Source organism: Ctenopharyngodon idella, chromosome 2 (genome assembly GCF_019924925.1).
Source record: "Ctenopharyngodon idella isolate HZGC_01 chromosome 2, HZGC01, whole genome shotgun sequence".
Classification (NCBI taxonomy): domain Eukaryota; kingdom Metazoa; phylum Chordata; class Actinopteri; order Cypriniformes; family Xenocyprididae; genus Ctenopharyngodon; species Ctenopharyngodon idella.
The window spans coordinates 186,204-208,839 of record NC_067221.1 but is presented as its reverse complement, the minus strand read 5'-3'; the positions used below and the strand labels follow the sequence as shown (position 1 = coordinate 208,839).

Genomic DNA, 22,636 nt, shown 5'->3' with positions numbered 1-22,636 from the left:
TTGAAGTCAGTACTTTTGACAACAAGTGGAATTATCTTGCTTTGTATGATTCCTAGATATGTTTATAAGACAAAAATACTGACTTATTTTTCTGTCAAAAAGTTCAAAAGTTCATAAGTTTTATCTCAAAGAAGGATTTTATGAACAATATTAGGGTTTAACAATTCAGTCAATAATAATATAATCTACCTACAATTAACTTAAAGAGACAAAACATAACTTTAAATTTAAATATGCGGATACAATTCAGTACAAAAATAAAAGCAGTAAAATGTCTCAATACATAAAATTATTTTCAAACAGTTCAATGCTACAAACACAGTTACAGTTCTGTAACCGCAACATCGGTTGGCCAAAACTTTCCTCTCCATTCATTAAATGGCCGTTTTATGAGTCCACTCTATGTTTCCAACATGTTAACTTTGTCGTGGTGTAGATCCTGAATATAGTGAGTGTCAGTTTCATAGGTCTGTTTCTATGTATTGATATGTTCAGCATTGCATTGCAACAACGACTAGTTAGAAATAGGAGACTAAAAGTGGCAAGTTGTTCTGTGAGGTATACCTGTCAGATTCTTTAGTATAGTCACAACTGTCACACTCCAACATTCATGATAGGTACCTTTGGTGAAAATGGATGGTCTGACTATTCATTTCCAGTCTTGAAGTTACACAAACCGTTGGCTGAAAAACATCCAGGCATTTTCCATTTGTCCATGAGGAACCTTTTTAACATACAGGTTGGCTGAAGTTAGCAAGATCTGAAAACATCACAGGTCCACGTACAGACCATGTGTCACGTCTGGCTCGTGCATAGCCATCATCTAAGTAAATGTGCAAATTATGACCTGTAATTAATCGCTCCCCGACACAATCAAGAACTTGTCTCCACGAATATAGTCCACGTGACATGATTCAGTTTGTTTTCCTGTATAATAAGGCACTATAGAGAACTGCACAATTCAATCTGTGTCCCAGGGACAAAATGCCCGTCACCTTTTGTCGTTTGAACATCCCGTTTTGAGTCCAGCTGTACTTTGACTTTCTTGCACTGAGCCAAGCAGCGGTCTGGAAAATGTGAATTCTTCCACAGTGTGCTGTTGTTGTTAAATGTTCTGCCTGCCAGGAGCGACGTGCTATGATTTATCTCCTTGAAGAACCTGAAAGCAGACAATATTACAGTAATCAGATAAACGCCCCAGAACACAAAAGGCTTCAAATAGCCATTCAAAAACAATCTGAGATCAGGGTTCCTGCACGGATTGCGATGGCAAAAAATGATAGTTAAAAAAGTCATATTTGCGGTTTAGAGATGTAGATATTCTACACAGGCTTTTCTCTTATTGGTAACGACGTGGCGGCAGATCATCTGATATGATGTAGTCAGATCTTTCCAGACAATCTTCTGTGATGTTGGCAATAATTTGTCTCATGTTTTTTTTAGGGTTGTCGTTAGATTAAATTTTTCAATCAAATTAAGCATACATCGTTTGTCTTGTTTAACACTTTTTGTCAACATTTGCTATACCCAGCAAAGTAAACCATCAAAGAAGTTTGATTCACACAAAACTATTTTCTGCAAGTTTTTTTTCAAGGTAAATTTAGCTGTCTTTCCCAAAAAGGACACTTGAAGACTCAAAAAGTACACCAAATAACTAAATGATATAAGGAGTCCATATAATTCATAAATGTATGGACATCAAAGCACCAAATATTACAGAAACTTTCAGAATTCATGGTGTACAGTATGTGTAGAGTGCAACAGCAAAGATCTTGTTTACAGTTTAGACAAGTTGCAATACCGAACAAGGCCACATGGAGATGCCAAAACCCCCTAAATCAACCGCCTTGATCTGACTGCATATACTAAAGTACACGGATCCATTCAGAATTATTAAACACAGCAACATACACATGACAGATAAAAACATTATCCTGAATGTGTGTGGAAACAAGGTGAATGTACTGAAATGTGTCTGTGCATCAATACAGTGTGCGATCAGTGTGTTGACAGCACACATACACAGTTTGTTTGCGCATCGATAATAACAGACTCACGTGAGTTTACTGTACAACTCCTGTACATCACTGCAATCATCTTTACCTTGATTACAATCCGCATCCATCAAAACTTTACTAGCGAGACGCTGGTTTGCTTTATTCAGCTGAGAAACGTTTCGTATGGAGTCGTATGGATTACTTTTATGATGGATGGATGCACTTTTTTGGGCTTTAAAAATCTCAACCCCAATTCACTACCATTATAAAGCTGGGAAGAGCCAGGATATTTTTTAATATAACTCCGATTGTGTTTATCTGAAAGAAGATATTTTCATTTTTGGGTGAACTAACCCTTTAACGGGTTAACATTGACAGTCCTAGTTTTTTTGTATAACACAGACCACAACACATGCAAATAGTCTCTGCTGGGAATATTCTGGAGTGAATGACAATCCCTGTCATTTCCAAAACAAGATTACTGTGGAATCTGACAGATGTGAGCTCTGAACAAAATGCATATGTTGAATGAAACGTCATTACTGAAGTTTATTTAAACAGTCCGGTTTACTTCAATGGTTTATGAAAAGTTACCTGAAATCATATGAGTTGCCTGGTGTTATTTACTTCTGTGGTTACCGAGCAAAACACAGGAAACTCAGTACAATAACACAAGAAGCACTTTAATTCAATTAACTCGGGTAACTCCAATAACTCAAGGCAATGGATCCAGTCTCACAGTGTTATGAGAGCAAATATTCCTGGCATAACACGGTCAAAGAAACGAAAGCTGAAGAAAACCAGACTCTTAAACCGTGATTAATGGGGTTTGGGTTAAAAAACAAGTAGAATGCGAAGGAAAATCTCCTTACCTACCTGGTTGCGTGTTTTGTGGGATTTCTGTAGCCAGACCCGCCACTGATCATAAAGTTTGATGCTCATACCGCTGCAGCCGTAGGCGTGTTTGCGCACCCAGCCGAAGAACTGCTTCAAGTCCCGCCGCAGCGTGGAGTTTTGCTGCCCTGCCTTCGAGTCACATGACCCCGTCAGCAGTCGCTCTGCAGGGCGAAAGACAGAAATCAACACGCATCCGTCCAGAGAGACAATCGTGCACGCATCAAGCTTATCACAGATACAGGCCACAGTTTACACAGCCAACCAAACACAAGTTGGGATAAAAATAAATCCTTTTCCATTTTAAATAAACAGCAGGTTTCTGAGCTCCAGATGTGGGCCGCTCCAGAAGAGTTAATGTGCAGAGGAGTTAATCTGTTAATCTTCAGAAAAAATCCTCTGAAAAAATACATCCAACACTCCCCCGTTGCTTTCTGGCAAGCCACAAAATGGGGAGATGTATGACTAAAGTAATGCGTTGCATGTGCTAGTTGGTGTCTGCTGGACCGAGCATCGTCTCTGAAATATGTATCTGATTATCGGATGGACGGCACGACACATCCAAAATGTGAAAATATGATGAAGGACAGCGAAGGCAACATCTCAATCCAACTCTCGCTGCTACCATTTAACTAGAGACCCTGGCTAGATTTATTTCTTTTCTGTTTTGGTTTTTGGAATTTCTGCTATTTTTGATAACAAAAACAGTTAAATAAGACAGGAAATATTCTGTAAATAAGGCGAGCTGGAATCAAACTCATATTTCCCACATGTAGCACTGCAAGACTGCTAGGCCAGTCCAAGATTAAAACAATTATAATTTCATGATCTGCACGAATCGATATTCAAATAAAATAATTGTTACTGACAATCCTCATTTTGGCTGCGTGAGATTCTCCAGCTTTGTTGTTGTTGAGCGACCGAAGCGCGAGCTGTTAAAGCTCCGCCCTCTTCTGGAAAGGGGGCCGGGAGCAGCAGCTCATTTGCATTTAAAGGGACACACACAAAAACGGCGTGTTTTTGCTCACACCCAAATAGGGGCAAATTTGACAAGCTATAATAAATGATCTGTGGGGTATTTTGAGCTGAAACTTCACAGACACATTCTGGAGACACCAGAGACTTATATTACATCTTGTGAAAGGGGCATTATAGGTCCCCTTAAAATGTTTTTTTGTTTTTTTGCCAAAAAGCAAAGCGAAACTGCTGTACTTTGATATTTACCATGGTATTTACCTGGTTCTTTTAAGAAATACCATGGTAAACTTCCAAAAAAGTTTGCAAGGATAGCGTAAATGATATTTCTCTTACCACTGTGTGGTGTTGAGGCTGCAGTAGGGTGACTCCAGCCACTCCAAATCCCTGCTTTCCTAGATCCCAGAATCCCTACCGGATTACAGCGCACCTGCACAAAATACACTGTGCCCGGCCGCAACCCCGCCAGCCTGCAGGAAGTCTGGTTCCCAACATCATCCACCACCTGCAGAGAAAGACACCCAAAACAGTCTGTTACATCAAACACCTACAACGGCAACACACACACACACACACACCGTTACCCTAACGGGCATATTTAATGTTCTCTATGAGAAGAAAAAAAGCCATTCACTTTCAAAATCCTTAAGCAAGTTCACACAAGCTCATCTATAAAGAAGAAGAACAAAGAAATTTCCCCCCTTTTGTGCTCCTGCGGGATATACCAACATATATCAGACACAAAGACAGGGACACACACATCAATAATTGTCCTGCCTTCTGGCTCTACATACACACATGAGCATCAACACTACCCCGAGAGGAAATCTGTTATCTGTTACTTATTACAGATTGAGTAATTGCACGGGTAGAGACAGCATCAACAGGGCCATGCCAGGCTCGATTCCTCCTGCTTCCTAAAGCAGAGGTAGAGTCAGGATTCTGATCCAGGAATGTAGGAATGGCCTGGGCCCCTGTAATTATTTACAATCCCGATTCCCCTGAATCAGTCGCTCCATTTCCAGACTCACATTTCAAAAGCTACAAACACGGTTAATATGCACGGCTCCGTAATCCGAGGAGCGTCATTACTATTGGAACGTGATGAGTGGCAGAATGTTAACATCATCAGGTTGGCGTGTAACAGGCATGCTGGGTAATTATTTCCCGTCGTACAGACTATGTAAGCAGTTGAGAACGGCCCGGGTGATAATGCGGCTTTCTAACGCACTTTGAAAACAACGGATCGTCTGCTGTGATGTGCTTTTTATGGTCACTGTCATGTTTTGATTTTGTTCTGATGGGTAAGGGGGGGGATTATGTAACTCAACTCTGCCCAGCCTCAGGAAACCTGCCAACTGATTGGATCCATATGAGCGGAATGGGGACAGCGAAAGCTTAAGTTTATTTGAAACCCTAAAGTTTAACCGGACTCTTCCGTGGCCGGAGGACTGGAAACCATGTGCTGTTCTGCTACAGCTGGAAATGACGTTTCAGACAAGTAATACAAACAGCCCAAATTCTACTGGAACATGACTGTTATCTTTCGAGCGGCTCTAATTAATCATTGTGCCGCTCTGCAAATGCTTTAGAATTCAGACACTGACTTTAGCTCACATGCACAATTTGCACTACAAAAACAAGTGGGTGTGGCAGTGGGAAGACGGTGCTAGTAGTGAGGATGATGGGTATTGTTTGATGGACCCTGATGGAGAGCGTCTGTACCTTCCAGTCGCTGCTCTCCTCCAGTCTGTATCTGATCTGATATTTGGCCTGAAAGAGAAAGTCTTTCAGTGCAGGCGGCGTCCCCCAGCGCACGGTCAGCTGGTCCTCCAGGTCACCCACTCGACTCACTGTCACGTCCGTCGGTGGATCTGTCGTCACTGGAGAGAAAAACAAACAACAGAATAAGACTGAGGCACTGTGACAAAAATACCTTATTCTTGAATTCTTGAACTGGAATTTGAATTGGAATGACAGGAAGAAGGGTTTACCCATCCATCCATCTACCTACCATCCATTTACCCATCCATCCACTATCCACCCATCCATCCATCCACTATCCACCCATCCATCCATCCACTATCCACCCATCCATCCATCCTCTATCCATCCATCCATCCATCCATCCATCCTCTATCCATCCATCCATCCTCTATCCATCCATCCATCCACTATCCACCCATCCATCCATCCATCCTCTATCCATTCATCCTCTATCCATCCATCCATCCATCATCCTCTATCCATCCATCCATCCATCCATCCATCCACTATCCACCCATCCATCCATCCATCCATCCTTTATCCATCCATCCATTTACCTATTCATCCACTATTCACCCATCCATCCTCTATCCATCCATCCATCCTTTATCCATCCATCCATTTACCTATCCATCCACCATTCACCCATCCATCCTCTATCCATCCATCCACCCTTTATCCATCCATCCATTTACCTATCCATCCACTATCCACCCACCCATCCTCTAACCATCCAGCCATCCATCCATCCATCCATCCATCCTCCATCCACCCATCCATCCATTCTCTATCTATCCATCCATCATCCATTCTTTATCCATCCATCTATCTGTCCATCCATACATCCTCTATCCATCCATTCATTCATTCATTCCATCCATCCATCCATCCTCTATCTATCTATCCATCCATCCATCCATCATCCATCCATCCTCTATCTATCCATCCATCCATCCATCCTTCCATCCATCCACTATTCATCCATCCATTTTTTCCATCCATACATCCATCCATCCATCTGTCCATCCATTTACCCATCCATCCACTATCCACCCATCCATCCTCATTACATCCATCCTTCCATCCACTATCTATCCATCCAACCATCCGTCCATCCATCCATCCATCCATCCATCCATCCATCCATCCACCCATCCATCCTCATTCCATCCATCCTCCCATCCATCCATCTGTCCATCCATTTACCCATCCATCCACTATCCACCCATCCATTCTCATTCCATCCAACCATCCATCCATCCATCCACCCATCCATCCATCAATCCATCCGTCCATCTTTTGTATTGCAATTCAGTTTAATTCTACTTCAAATTTCAATTCTGCATCCTGTTTATGAACTCTGCATGAAATAAATAACACACTAATAGACTGGCAAAGAAAAATGGATTCATTTAGTGTCACTGCAGTCTAATTTGTAAAGAAAACACAGAAACACAGAATGTGTATAGATTTTGTGATCACAATTTCTGTCCGTCCACAACTACTAATTATTTCAATATATAGTATAGTAGATATCCTACTCTTACAGAACTCTAGTCCGCCTCAAAAAAAATCCTTGTGATTACTTTGTCCTAAAAAGGAGCTCATTGCATTGGTACCTTCTTAAAAACAAACAAACAAACAAACAAAAAACCTCCAAGCCAATCATATTGGAACTGGTGATGTTTTTGTATGCAATATGCATCTACTGGTTAAAGAACGATCTTCGGTCTGCAGGCTGAGACTTTTGTTCTTGTGATTCAAATGAGATGAAATATACTCAGTTTTCCATTATTCTATTCTATTCTATTCTAGTTAACTAGTCGCTCTGTATTTTTCCGCTTTGTATTTTGGTGAAGCTGCTGTAAAATCATATAGCACAGAAAATGCTTCACATTCCAAGTAATTGTAGTGTTCTTGGATCTCAGAGCTGTTGTTTAATTAGTCAGATGAGCATTGTCTCTGTTGCTAAGGCGGTGGAGGCACTAGGCGCGGTGGCTGTGTCATAACTATGGCATGTTTCGAGGAGCACCCACCTTCCTTTACTGCACTTTCCATTCAGAATGGCCCTGCCTCCCCCTTCAGGTGCAGTTACACTGATTTACACACACAGGATGTAAAAGTTTATAACATTTCTCATCTCCTTCTTAAGAACACGTGGGGGTGGGGGCTTTAGTTCAGTGTTAAGGCTATTTCAATTTAATTTCAAATACTTTCTAATGTCTTGCCAAGACGCAATGCCCCTCGACTCAAGTCCTAACCACACTAATTCCATTTTTATTAACATGTTTGTAGTTTAAAATGTCTGTTTGAAGAGATTATGTGCAAACTTGGCCTGCACTCAAAGGATTCAACAAAACAGACAAGTCACATTGCTAAACAGTAGCCCCAGGCCGGTCAGGGTACTGGGATTAGCGAAAAACTTCGTAAAAATTCCACTCGCTGTCTGTAAAGAAGGGGGCTGCGAGTAGGTGGGCAGATCCTGAATAACGCTGCGATGGACCGCTACAATTCGTCATGCCTCCGCCCGGTTTTACAAGGAGTGGCGCTCTCACGTTGCACGCGGTCCTCTCGTATTGCCCATGAGGAGAACACCTGGGGCTTGTGTCTGATATGGGGTCAAAGGTCACGCACACTCACCCACGTCTAAGATATCCAAGTAGATGACGTCAGATGTTGCGGTTCCGAGTTGGTTAGAGGCCTCCACCCATATCTCGTAGGGCGTGAAGAGGGCGAGGTCGCGGGGGATGTAGCATGTGTATGGCTCTCCCGCGTTGTAGTCCTCACACTCCTTTTCTCGTCCGTACCACCTACAGGTGCGCACACAAGAAATGTAACTGTTTGGACACAACGCATTCGTATATGAAGGCTTTTAAAGGAAAGAGCCAGTGTAAAATGTGGGAATGATTCCTTAATTATGGCTTGGAATGAGGATATGAAAATTGTTGTGTCTGGAATCTGCATTCTATCTGCTCACTGGGCATGAAAGCCAATGTTAATTACAATATATATATACATATATGGCATGTGCCCATCAGGAGGGATTAGCACAGACAGTTTGGTTTAAGACATCCTTGAACATCCTTCCACTGTCCTCCAGTGAACAGGCATGTGGGAACATGAACTATACAAACAAGATAAGGCGTGAATTTGGGAAGAGGCATTAACACAAGTGTGAATGACCTGTGGCACTGACCTGAGCTTATATTTGAGTGTGTATTTGGTCTTGATGAAGGTCTCTCCCTGGCCCCCAGGGGCCCATCGACAGGTGAGGTCTTTAGTGTTCCTGGACCAGCAGGTGAGATTCACGGGCTTCTCAGGAGGCACTGAAAACAGACGAGGACGATGAGTTTTCACTGAGCTGTCAAAGTGAGTTAGTGGAAAGTGACTCATGCCTCTCATAACACCTCATTAAAGCTATAAAACTTGATGATTTCCACTACTTACAACACACAGATTCTCTAGAATGGAAAATCACTCAAAAGCTTGATGTTCAGAATTTCAGAAAATAGTCAGTTTGGTGGTTTAAAGTCGACATGAACAGTGTTTGCAACCCATTTTACTTCTGTAATATTATTTCTGAGTGAAACAGATAAAATACAAATGGAAATAGAAAGCTTTGTAACATTATCACTACTGTTCAAAAGTTTGGGGTCAGTAAGAGTTTTTTTTTGTTTGCTTGCTTTGAAAAAACTTTTGACCATAGTGTATATACAGTCAAACCAAAAATTATTCAGACGTTTTTGATATTTTTGGTATATTTTTACTAGTGGGTGCAGGACACTATAGTTAATTTCTGTAAGTGAGGATAGCAAAATAAAGTAAACCGTGACATATTATACCCACAGATTCTTCATACAGTGGACTACCTGTAAAACTGATAAAAATTTGGAACCAAAAATTATTCACACACTTTGACCTGACCATGTTTTGCTTAAGTGTTATCTGACATAATTAAGATTAATTTTTTTCCGACACAGTTTAACTCTGAGATCTTGTCATATTTTATTATCATTTTTTAAACTATAGTGAATAAACTGTATTAATGAATGAAATGTATATATATATATATATATATATATATATATATATTACATTATATTTAGTTTTTAATTTTCTATTCTATATATCAATATTTATTATTATTTTAGACAGATATATATATATATATATATATATATATATATATATATATATATATGGTATATTTTAATATACAGTACTGGTCCATATTAGAATGATTTCTGAAGACTGGAGTAATGATGCTGAAAATTCAGCTTTGATCACAGGAATAAATTCTATTTTAAAGTATATTAAAATAGAAAACCATTATTTGTAATTGTAATAATATTTCACAATATTACTGATTTTTCTGTATTTTTAATCAAATAAATGCAGGCTTGATGAGCAGAAGAGACTTCTTTGAAAAACATTAAAAATAGTAATGTGTCCAAACTTTTGACCGGGACTGTATGTCATATATATCTATGTCTAAAATAATATATACAGACATTTTAGATATATAAACATGTATTTTAAACATGAACAATATTCATCATAAGAATCCTGACAAAAAAAGTATCGCAATTTTTACAAATACATGAAGCAGCACAGCCGGTTTCAGCTGTGAAAGCAATACATGTTTCACATATCAGGATGATTTCTGAAGGATCACGTGACTCTGAAGATGCTGAAAATTCCGTTTTGCATAAATTACATTCAAAAATATATTCAAATAAAAACAGCTATTTTAAATTGTAATACATTTTGTTTTACAATATTAGTTTTTTTTTTTTTTTAATCAAATAAACTCAGCCTGAAACGTCTCTTAAAAAAATAAGTCATTTTAAAAGAAAAGAAACGTTTTTCTACCTCTTTTGGATTAACGCTCACAGATGAATCATTCACAATAAGACGAGAAACGTGCATTACAGAAGTAAACAGGGTCAATTTTGACTTTGTGTTGACTTTAAATATTTTCAATAATGGATGAGTGTCTTCAGCTGTCATCCTCATTTAAGTTCAGGAACGGGGCCAAGATTCCATTCAGCTGAGAACAAAAGACACTGCGTCTAAGTGTAAGACTGTGATTATATGAGCCGAACCTTCGAGAGGAGACCTCAGAGACACAGAGAGCTTGAGTCAACACACACACACACACACACACTTATCCTTACCACGTCTCTACATTTCTTGCCTTCAATCTTTTTTCCAAATGACCAGACACTCGCTTCCTCGACTTTGTCTCGCTCTCTCAATTTCCGCCTTTCTGTGTGTGTGTGTGTGTGTGTGTGTGTGTGTTTGTAATTTTCCATACTGCCACCATTCCATGTAACTTGACAAATGCGGTACATTTGTTCTGTCATACGCGTCAGTCGAGGAAAGCGCCGATAATGGACCACACAGGTGCTAAAAGCATAACAGTGGAACAGATAGCTATCTTAAGGGGCTTAAACAACTCTCCAGTTCATTGGTGGACGGGCAGAAAACATTAAATACTGCAACAACTGTGGCCCAGTGGCAGGGGTCAGATCATAAAGACCGTCTAATACTTCCAGGTCTGATCCGTATTCCCTGATCTTACCCACAAAACCCATTTCATTGCATTTAAGTTGGACGGCGTTCACAATCGGCAATTAAACACACTCAGCAGCAAATACGAACAATATGGTAGACGAGACTCACTGCCAACATAGATGCAGGAGCCGGCCAGCACATGACCCCCGCTGTTATGGCACACGAGGTTGTCTCCGGAGCGCTGGCGGGAGCCGGAGAGCCGCGGGAGGGTGACGCTCAGAACGCTGGGGCTCAAGACGCTGTAGGTGCTGCTGGGAAGACGCTTCCCGTTTAGCGTCCAATAGAGCGAGCCCGCGTGAACGCCGTGGTCTGGGTTGACGGAGCATGTGGCTGTCAGGCTGGAGCCGATGGGAAGAGCGGGGTCTTGAGGGAAGATGGTGGCCACCTCTGAGGAGGACGAGATAGAGCAGGTTAGAGCTGGTTATTATGGGCTGTCTGGTTTGAGCTCATGTTATATGATGTTACAGGAGGAGACAGACCGACCTCGTGACTAACACATCAAACAGGCTGATGGTGACAGACTAAATCAGAGCAATGTGGGATACGCTAGATGATCAGAAAAGAAGATAATAGCCGTTTACTATGAAAGGGAACATGACTGTACATTATCCCACTCTAAAAAATGCTGGGTTAAAATCAACTCAAGTTGGGTTGAAAATGGACAAACCCAGCAAATGGGATGTTTTAATCCAGCGGTTGGGTTAAATGTTTGACCCAATGTGTTGGACAGTTTTATTTAACCCAACTATTGATTAAAAATGACTATATGTCTGGCTTAAAATGAACCCAAAATAGGCTGGAAATTAAAAATCAGACACATAATTACTAGAGGCAACAATAATAATCAAAAGGTGAACATTTATCAATAAGCAATTTAATAAATGTTTATTGTTTAATTATTATTCATTAAACTTATTAATAAATGTTCCTTTCCAACATACTTTGGGTTCATTTTAAGTGAGAAATACAGTCATTTTTAAACAATAGTTGAGTTAAATAAAACTACCCAGCAGGTTGGGTCAAACATTTAACCCATTTGCTGGGTTAAAAACCCAATCGCTGTGAGTGTAGGGTTTGGTGTAGGGTTAGTTACTTGTAATTATGCATAATTTACTGTTAATACTATAGTAAGTACTTGTAGAAACATGTAAGTACATCACATTAAAATAAAGTTACCTAACCCAGTTATTGTAATTGCTATAATAATAGTATGTACATGCGGAACAGGACCGTAAAATAAAGTGCTAGCAAAAAAAGATATGAAACTAGCACAGTGTAAAAATTACTGCTTGCAAGATTTAATGTTTAATATACAGTTTATAGGTCATTAAAACATTATTTGACCATACAATCTAAAAAATGCTGCGTTAAAAACAACCCAAGTTGGGCTGAAAATGGACAAACCCAGCGAATGGGTTGTTTTAACCCAACAGTTGGGTTAAATGTTTGTCCAACCTGCTGGGTAGTTTTATTTAACTCAACTATTGTTTAAAAATGACTGTATTTCTTGCTTAAAATGAACCCAAAATATGTTAATAAATGTTAATTTCCAACCTGTTTAATAAATGAACATTTATTAAAGTGTAATGAATAATAATTGCTTATTATTCACCTTTTGATTATTATTGTTTCCTCTAGTAATTATGTGTCTGATTTTTAATTTCCAACTTATTTTAGGTTCATTTTAAGCCAGACATATAGTCATTTTTAAACAATAGTTGGGTTAAATAAAACTACCCAGGACGAACATTTAACCCAACCGCTGGGTTTGTCCATTTTCAACCCAACTTGGGTTGTTTTTAACCCAGAGTGTAGAAAGCTGCGACTGACCAATAACCATCAAGTATTCCAGAATAGTGTTTCAGAAGTCTGGCGTCTATCACTGCGCTGAAAGATCCCAAACAGGAACTCACACACAATTATAATTTCATAAACCCTGTTGGAGTTCATTATCGCCCGTGTAATGTGACAGTGTGGAATCCCTCAAGTCTTAATTCAGCACAATTGGGTAATGGAGGTGACGAGGGAACTGATTACATGTAATTACATCAAGATGGATAGATAGACTAACCTTAAAAGAGAGATTACATATTCAGAGGAAAAAGAGTGAAATCTTCTCTCCGCATCAAAGGAGAAAGATACAAATCATCGTTTAACACTAATGAACTCTCGACTAGTCTTCACATGGTGCTGCTTCATTTCAGTAGATTACAAAATTCAACCTCGAAAACATTTCAAACCGTTTAATGACAGCAGCAATTACAAGTATTTATCACAGGTGTCTGAATAGTAAATGAGTTTGGTCTCGGATCACAAGGTCTCATGAGGTAAGCGAGGGAAACTCTTGGATGCACATCTTACGGCTGAGACGGGGAACAGCGGGACCACCCTTTGGACATTCCTGCCCGACCGTGTTGTCAAACCGCAATGATCTTTTAAAAGGTTACTTCTGTCTACACACTTTCTTCCTTTTAACTGTGTTTATATTTCACTGAGGCCCAGAAAAAGTCAGCCTGACGTTTGTGCGTTTAATGTTAACTAGAGGAGAGGGAAGTGTAATGCACTTCACTTCTCGATTCCCTGCCTGGCACTGAGGGTGTGAATGAGGCAATACTTCATTAGATGTAATTAGTCTTAATCTTCCCCTCCAACAACACCTGCAAATATCACGTAAGGGGAATGTGCTAAACGCTCGCATTGTTAATGTATTTCACAATAGCTATTAATAATTTAGCCCTTTGTTATTTACAACGCAATTATGCCCTTTGATCCTGATACATTGTTCTCTGCAGTTCATTAAAAGCAAATTAAACTTTCACAAGCACCTATATTTCACCGAACAGAGCTCATCATCTCAGTGTTGATTTGAGGTGAACCTTGTCCTGCGGCCACATATTCATTATAAAAACAAGCTTAAGAAACATGATGTCAGGGTATTATTGTGGGTTAATCATGCTCTGACCTTTTGAGATTTTAACCATTAGCATACTTTTATAATACAGTGCAATATTTGCACAATTGGCCAATCTGTTAAACCAAGCAGTTTAAAACAATGTAAATAAAAGATTTAATGCTGTTCTCCAACAAATATTACATTAATTAAAAATATTTTCATACAAAAATGACCTCAATGCACCTCTTCTTCAGTAAACATGTTTCCAATTTCAGAGATAAAAAATTACTAAGGTAATTTTGACATTTCTGTACACTGTAAAAGTGCTGGGTTAAAAACAAAAGTTGGGTTGAAAATGGACAAACCCAGCGGTTGGGTTAAATGTTTGACCAACCTGCTGGGCAGTTTTATTTACTGATGGATAGATCCGTTTAGATCTGCTCTGACGGACAACAAAAAACTCCCTGAAACTTCCTAACTCTTCCATCCAGATAGTGGCATTCTCTGTTTTTAATGTTATTTTTTTATTTCTTATGCGTTCCATTTTTATTATTATGTATTTGGTTCTTTTTTTATGTAAAGCACTTTGAATTACCATTGTTTATGAAGTGTGCTATACAAATAAAATTGCCTTGCCTTGCCTTAACTCAACTATTGTTTAAAAATTACTGTATTTCTTGCTTAAAATGAATCCAAAGTATGTTGGAAATATACATTTATTAATAAGTTTAATAATTACACAATACACATTTATTAAATTGCTTATTAATAAATGTTCGCCTTTTGATTATTATTGTTGCCTCTAGTAATTATGTGTCTGATTTTTAATTTCCAACATATTTTGGGTTCATTTTAAGTCAGACATATAGTCATTTTTAAACAATAGTTGGGTTAAATAAAACTACCCAGCAGGTTGGGTCAAAACAACCCAATCACTTGATTTGTCCATTTTCAACCCAACTTGGGTTGTTTTTAACCCAACATTTTTTAGAGTGTGGGGCTTCACATCTTAAAGTAGTGAAAAAATGCCCACAAGTTTGGCAATAACAAATATTAAAAAAGCCAATATTGTTGTGATGTGACAAGAAAACCATGTAAAATGAGAACTATTGTTTTGTTTTGTTTTGTTTTGTTTTGAATGTATTAATACAATAAAACGTACCTGGTACATCTTAATTTGTTATTGATCTATATCATGCTTTGCAGATGCTGGGTAACTATTTTTTTTAATGATCACTTTAAGTAACTTCAAAGTTACCATTCTATTCAAACTATTATATTTACTAATGTAAATCCAATACTGAACACGCCAAGTTCCGAGACTAATCCCATTCTATGAAGAAGGCACGTAAGAACACATACACACACTCACACACACACACACACACACATATTAATGTACTCACGGGTGGAAGACGACAACACGCCGGCAGCACAGAGGAGCAAAAACAACAACCAGATCATCTTACGAGAAATGTTCGCTTTCTTTCTTTCAGGACACGAGAGTGTTATTGGTGTGTGCGGGAATATTTGATCCACGCATGCCACCGCGACTCCAGCTCCAGTGCAGCCGATGATCCAGCGTCAGGCGCGGCGCTGCTCGCGTCGGTCACGCGGATGTTCCACAAGACAGAACTTTAAAGAATATCCGCCAAATGCTCTGTTAATGCGACGGTGCATTCGTCCTCTTCTTTTACTTTTAGCATCGTGCTGAGGCACTGCTAGGACACATCTAAGTACTTTGCAAGCTCCTCCCATGTCTTCCCACACAGTTCCAAGTCATTTTTGCCTCTTTCGTTTTATTCCACCCTTCCTCCTGTCTGTGCCCTCCTCTTGTCTCGAGCAGGTCTTGTATATCTAGAGCAGTTCTTGTTTCCCTCTCCGCGTGAATCCCGAAGCTTCAGCCTACCTGTGGGTCAGAACAAGTCTTTCAACTTCTGCCTTTTTATGAATAGTCACTTAAAGCTGAATAATTACATTCCGTGTTAATTGACTGAGTCTGGAAGAACTTGCCATCTTCACCCCTTGTCTCAAACCATGCATGTCTGTCTCACATCTGTAATTTGAATATTATATTTAATTTTCCAAAAAATGCTGGGATAAAAACAACCCAGCAAATGGGTTGTTTTAACCCTGCAAATGGGTTGTTTTAACTCAGCAACTGGGTTGTTTTAACCCAGCGAATGGGTTGTTTTAACCCTGCGAATGGGTTGTTTTAACCCTGCGAATGGGTTGTTTTAACCCAGCGAATGGGTTGTTTTAACCCAGCAACTGGGTTGTTTTAACCCAGCGAATGGGTTGCTTTAACTCAGCAACTGGGTTGTTTTAACCCAGCGAATGGGTTGTTTTAACCCTGCGAATGGGTTGTTTTAACCCAGCGAATGGGTTGTTTTAACTCAGCGAATGGGTTGTTTTAACCCAGCGAATGGGTTGTTTTAACCCTGCGAATGGGTTGTTTTAACTCAGCAAATGGGTTGTTTTAACCCTGCGAATGGGTTGTTTTAACCCAGCGAATGGGTTGTTTTAACTCAGCAACTGGGTTGTTTTAACCCAGCAACTGGGTTGTTTTAACCCAGCGAATGGGTTGTTTTAACCCAGCGAATGGGTTGTTTTAACTCAGCTACTGGGTTGTTTTAACCCAGCAAATGGGTTGTTTTAACCCTGCGAATGGGTTGTTTTAACCCAGCAAATGGGTTGTTTTAACTCAGCAACTGGGTTGTTTTAACCCTGCAAATGGGTTGCTTTAACTCAGCAAATGGGTTGTTTTAACCCAGCAAATGGGTTGTTTTAACCCTGCGAATGGGTTGTTTTAACCCAGCAAATGGGTTGTTTTAACCCAGCAAATGGGTTGTTTTAACTCAGCAACTGGGTTGTTTTAACCCTGCAAATGGGTTGCTTTAACTCAGCAATTGGGTTGTTTTAACCCAGCGGTTGGGTTAAAAGTTTGCCTAACGTGCTGGCTAGTTTTATTTAACAACTATTGTTTAAAAATTACTATATGGCTGGCTTAAAATTAACCCAAAATAGGTTGGAAATTAACAATTATTAATATGTTTAATAAATATTAATTAAATAATAAACATTTATTAAATTGCTTATTAATAAATGTTCACCATTTTAAACTCAACTTGGGTTATTTTTAACCCAGCATTTTTTAGTGTATGACCCAAAAAACGACATAATACTCTTTTATAAATTCCATATGCTCAAATATTCTATGGATTATAAAAAGAAAAACAGTTTTTGAATACATTTTATACAGTTCTGCCGAATGGTTTTCATATGGAAAAAATGCAAATAAACAAACAAACAAACAAAAAACTGTAAATATAATTATATACAGTATAGGTATCAATGTAATGTAATTATAATTAAACATTTAAATAGAGAAAGAATTATAATGACAATAAGTTGAAAGAAAAAAAGGAATATTTCATTCACATCTAGGCAATCGCTCTGCTATGAAAATGTGTAATAAATTTAATCACTAGTTTCCAAAAACATAAAAAATGTGATAAAACTGAATTTCTCCCTCTCTCTTTGTCTGTACAGAGTTTAAATCAATGGAAAATTCATGTCAATTCAATACCAGCGCCTCAAAGTTGTCATGACTAATGTTTGACTAATGGTGGTTATGAGAGGCTGGAGATCTGGTCCTAGTCATTGAGTCACTCATTCGGTGACAATGTATATTTTGAAACAATAACCATGACAGTAAGTTCGCCCGTGGGTCAGCAAGCCACAAAGCAGTGCTTTATTCTGTTGTAGAAAAAACGCCGGGTTTACCGTTAGTCCCACGCTGGTTCTGTCTCGTAAATGAGTGAATGGACTTCCTTTCCAGTTATCACCATACAATGCTTTAACAAGAGGGATGTCATCCGACGTCTGTGAAGGGGACAAAGGCCATTCATCAGGAGAGCTCCCACCACATTCATTCATTCTGCTCTTATCCTATAACTCCATGCATGTGCCTTCTAAAAAGTTATGTGATAGATATGCTCCTAAATATAAGCTACACTTCCAAACAGTTTACTCATGCATCACGTCTATGAGTAACGCAAAAGAGTCGGTGCATGCTTAAGATTGTTATGTCACCTCACACTCTAAAAAATGCTGGGTTAAAAACAACCCAAGTTGGGTTGAAAATGGACAAACCCAGCGGTTGGGTTAAATGTTTGCCCAACCTGAGGGGCAGTTTTATTTAACCCAACTATTGATTAAAAATGACTATATGTCTGGCTTAAAATGAACCCAAAATAGGCTGGAAATTAAAAATCAGACACATAATTACTAGAGGCAACAATAATTTAATACATGCAACAGCAATTTAATACATGTTTATTGTTTAATTATTATTCATTAAACATATTAATAAATGTTAATTTCCAACATACTTTGGGTTCATTTTATGCAAGCAATACAGTAATTTTTAAACAATAGTTGAGTTTCATAAAACTACCCAGCAGGTTGGGCAAACATTTAACCCAACGGCTGGGTTAAAACAACTCATTCGCTGGGTTAAAACAACCCAATTGCTAAGTTTAAACAATCAAATTGCTACAACCCATTAAAATAACCCAATTGCTGAGTTAAAACAATCCAATCGCTGGGTTAAAACAACCAAATTGCTACAACCCATTCGCTGGGTTAAAACAATCCAATTGCAGAGTTAAAACAACCCATTTGCTGGGTTAAAACAACCCATTTGCTAAGTTTAAACAATCAAATTGCTACAACCCATTAAAATAACCCAATTGCTGAGTTAAAACAATCCAATCGCTGGGTTAAAACAACCAAATTGCTACAACCCATTCGCTGGGTTAAAACAATCCAATTGCAGAGTTAAAACAACCCAATTGCTGAGTTAAAACAACCCAATTGCTGAGTTAAAACAACCCATTTGCTGGGTTAAAACAACCCAATTGCTGAGTTAAAACAACCCATTTGCTGGGTTAAAACAACCCATTTGCTGGGTTAAAACAACCCAATTGCTGAGTTAAAACAACCCAATTGCTGAGTTAAAACAACCCATTTGCTGGGTTAAAACAACCCAATTGCTGAGTTAAAACAACCCATTTGCTGGGTTAAAACAACCCATTTGCTGGGTTAAAACAACCCAATTGCAGAGTTAAAACAACCCATTTGCTGGGTTAAAACAACCCATTTGCTGGGTTAAAACAACCCATTTGCTGGGTTAAAACAACCCAATTGCTGAGTTAAAACAATCCAGTTGGTGGGTTAAAACAACCCAATTGCTGGGTTAAAACAACCCAATTGCTAGGTTAATTGTTGGGTTAAAACAACCTAATCGCTGGGTTAAAACAACCCATTCGCTGGGTTAAAACAACCCAATTGCTGGGTTAAAACAACCCAATTGCTAGGTTAATTGTTGGGTTAAAACAACCTAATCGCTGGGTTAAAACAACCCATTCGCTGGGTTAAAACAACCCAATTCGCTGGTTAAAACAATCCAGCTTTAACCAAGCATTTAACCAAGCACCCAAGCACAGAGTGCAGGAAATTTGCATTTACAATAAAGCATGATAATGTAATCACAACAACCTCAGCAGGCTCGAGATAAATGAAACAGATTAACAAGGTATAACGAAGTAGCTGTAGCTGGGAAATACTCGACATGCACGTGGTGATTTTACCCAGAAACAGGCTCCAGATTTTAGAGGAAATGGTCTTACGATCATCTGCCTCAGATCTTTGAGTCTTTAGGAATATAATCCAGTCCATTAAACGACTTTTGGATCAACTTGAAGGGCGAGAGTGATTATACTTTTCACTAAATCCTAAAAGATGGGAAAATAATCCAAAACATTAGCTATGCAGAGTTCCTCCAATACTAGCGTATCTGACTGATGTGTTAAAAGAGTTCTGCTTTGGAGACAGAACAACAGAGATAGTTAGAAACAGAAAAGCAAACAAGAACTTCCTCCAAGCAAATGAGTTACAACATAAATCTCTCGGCCAATTCCGATCGGACACACACCCAGCTAGGTGATGCCTATCCAGAACATGACTTAGACTTCAAGGAATTGTCTGTATCCAAGAGGACATTTATCCTCCAGAAGCCTGCTCCGAGACAGCACAACACACCATAATGAGACAGGGAAGCATTGATTAGCAGGACCCTGTGATTTAGTGGGTGAGCTCTGGCATGTGGAACAAATTATCCCACCATAAAGATTTCAGGGGGAATTCTCTTCGGGACAGAGGCTTGGACTCTTCAAGCCGAGTGTGAAAGCATTGGCCGCTTTGTTTCGAAGCACTCCGAGGAACCCAAATTGGACATGCGGCAATATAATGATGATTACCCAAGGGGGGGTAAACTTTAGTCCAACACACCTCAGTGCTTTAAGTCCGATCGCAGAAACCCTCTTAAAAATATCTGGAAAGCTGGGAGAGGCTCCAGCTCTGCGAAACATGTGCTGAAATCACTGTAAATCAAGCAATTTCCTCTTAATACACAGAGACAGTCACTGACCCCAGCGGTACAATCCTGGCTGATTGGGAGAAAATGTTTGTTTGAAGTAGGGTCAAAGCCTTTCCAGACTCGGCTAAGCTTTGTTTATATTGTAATGTATGTTATAATGTATTATTACCTCTTTTTAGGACAGATAAATGTGAATTAACATGGAATGAACAGTCAAAGAAACACAAATCAGATCATCATTTCTGACAGATACCCCTGACATAGTTTCTAAAGCCGGAGAAGCACCTTTGGCAGCCCCTCGAATAATGCATGACAGATGTATATCAACCATACGCTCGGTGATGGCAAGATCGAGCAAATGTGTAGCCGAAAATCCCACGGGACACGGAGTTGTTAACTTGCTCTTTCTCCTCGTTCCATCTGGATTCAATGTGCTGGGTGAAATGCATCGACAATCAAAAAAGAAATGAGTGGAGAATGTATAGTATATTTCATCCTTCATTCTCTTCTTTTGCCAATTCTTTATTCATTCCACCGTACTTACTCCACACATATCCTCTTACTCAAACGTGTTATGCAAATCCTGTAGTATTTCCTGCATTTCTGCCATACATTTATGCTGTTATACTCTTAGTGAAAGGAAAAAAATTTGGGGAATGTATTGTTGTTCATTTCAAATACATGACTCAAGCCCTAAGGGCTGATCATATGATTAAGAAAATAGAGCTTTAAAGTCAACACATTCTGTGATCATTTACATGCTCGAATTGTTCTGCCAAAAAATACTGTTCAAATATATTTTGCTCAATGCTTTTGTTTTGTATTTTCTTAAAGATTACGGTGAGTTATTTGGAAGTTAAACAACATACAAGTCACTCTGCATAAATAAAGCAGAGCTCAAGGCAATTGAGCTGCGTGTCATTCAGAGGCAGCCATTAGAGGGAGCACAAACACAGTGTATTTAACTCACTTTGACAATTGTATCCAGGATTGAGAAATATAAAAGTGAGAATTATACAAAATGAATAATGCAATAAAGTTGTCAGGCTATGCAAATCATCTTAAGTAGCACATAAAACATGTAAAAAATGGTTATTTAGCCCATTTGTAATTGCAAAAATATATAAATGTAAATATAAACCCATTATTTTTCAGTTTTCTGTTTTTTTGTGCTGACCAATCAATCTACAAATTGCTTTAATACACATTACCAATGAATCTGAAGCAATCAAACACAATGGCCTGGTTTCACAGACTGGGTTTAGATTAAGCCAGGATTAGGCCTTAGTTTAATTCGGATATTTAAGTAGCTTTTATAAATGTGCCTTAGAAAAAAACATTACTGGTGTGCATCTTGAGACAAAACAATGGCACTGACACTTTATGCTTTCAGTTAAAACAGCTCAAACATGCACTTTAGTCTGGGACTGACTTAAAACTTGTCTATGAAACTGGTGGAATGGGTTTTATATGATAAATATAATGATAATATAATAATATTTGATAAATGTCAGAAACAAGTGCAGAGGGTTACATAATAGCATGAGGCTGTGTGGAAATATGCTGTGCATGCAGGGTGATCAGTCAATCTCATGTTCTTCTGAACTGCTGTGTCATTGTGCTGTTTGGCATTTCCTTTATTCTCTTGGCAGTGAAAGAGCACACCTGAGATCTCGCACGCAGTGTGTGAAAGTGGTTTGCATTTTATACTGGACAAAGTCCTTTAACTTGTTGAGCAATAAGAAAGAACACAAAATAACTGCAACTGTCCTCAATGCCAAATGTTGATATTTCACTCTAAAAATTGCTGGGTTAAAAACAACCCAAGTTGGGTTGAAAATGGACAAATCTAGCGAAAGGGTTGTTTTAACCCAGCAATTGGGTTAAATGTTTGCCCAACATGCTGGGCAGTTTTATTTAACCCAACTATTGTTTAAAAATTACTGTATGTCTGGCTTAAAATGAACCCAAAATAGGCTGGAAATTAAAAATCAGACACATAATTACTAGAGGCAACAATAATAATAAAAAGGTAAACATTTATTAATAAGCAATTTAATAAATGTGTATTTTTTCATTATTATACATTAA

The 22,636-nt window shown here is 38.7% G+C and overlaps 1 protein-coding gene across 4 annotated transcripts in view; it reads right to left on the bottom strand.

Moving 5' to 3' along the window:
• Positions 1 to 1,099: 1,099 nt before the first annotated feature.
• The window catches only part of LOC127497152 (cytokine receptor-like factor 1), a 25,245-nt gene continuing 3,708 nt past the window's right edge, over positions 1,100 to 22,636 (bottom strand). Inside the window, exons 2-10 of one of the 4 annotated variants that reach the window (XM_051865429.1) lie at positions 17,890 to 17,988; positions 15,510 to 16,012; positions 11,319 to 11,597; positions 8,830 to 8,959; positions 8,274 to 8,443; positions 5,592 to 5,749; positions 4,203 to 4,371; positions 2,874 to 3,055; positions 1,100 to 1,159 (exon numbers count right to left, since the gene is read on the bottom strand). In XM_051865429.1, coding sequence (XP_051721389.1) covers positions 1,136 to 1,159; positions 2,874 to 3,055; positions 4,203 to 4,371; positions 5,592 to 5,749; positions 8,274 to 8,443; positions 8,830 to 8,959; positions 11,319 to 11,597; positions 15,510 to 15,567 — 1,170 coding nt within the window. In that variant the 5' untranslated portion in view covers positions 15,568 to 16,012; positions 17,890 to 17,988 and the 3' untranslated portion in view covers positions 1,100 to 1,135. Of the gene's footprint in view, positions 1,160 to 2,869; positions 3,056 to 4,202; positions 4,372 to 5,591; positions 5,750 to 8,273; positions 8,444 to 8,829; positions 8,960 to 11,318; positions 11,598 to 15,509; positions 16,013 to 17,889; positions 17,989 to 22,636 lie in introns of all 4 variants that reach the window. The other 3 variants (XM_051865440.1, XM_051865419.1, XM_051865450.1) reach the window with 3 other exon arrangements.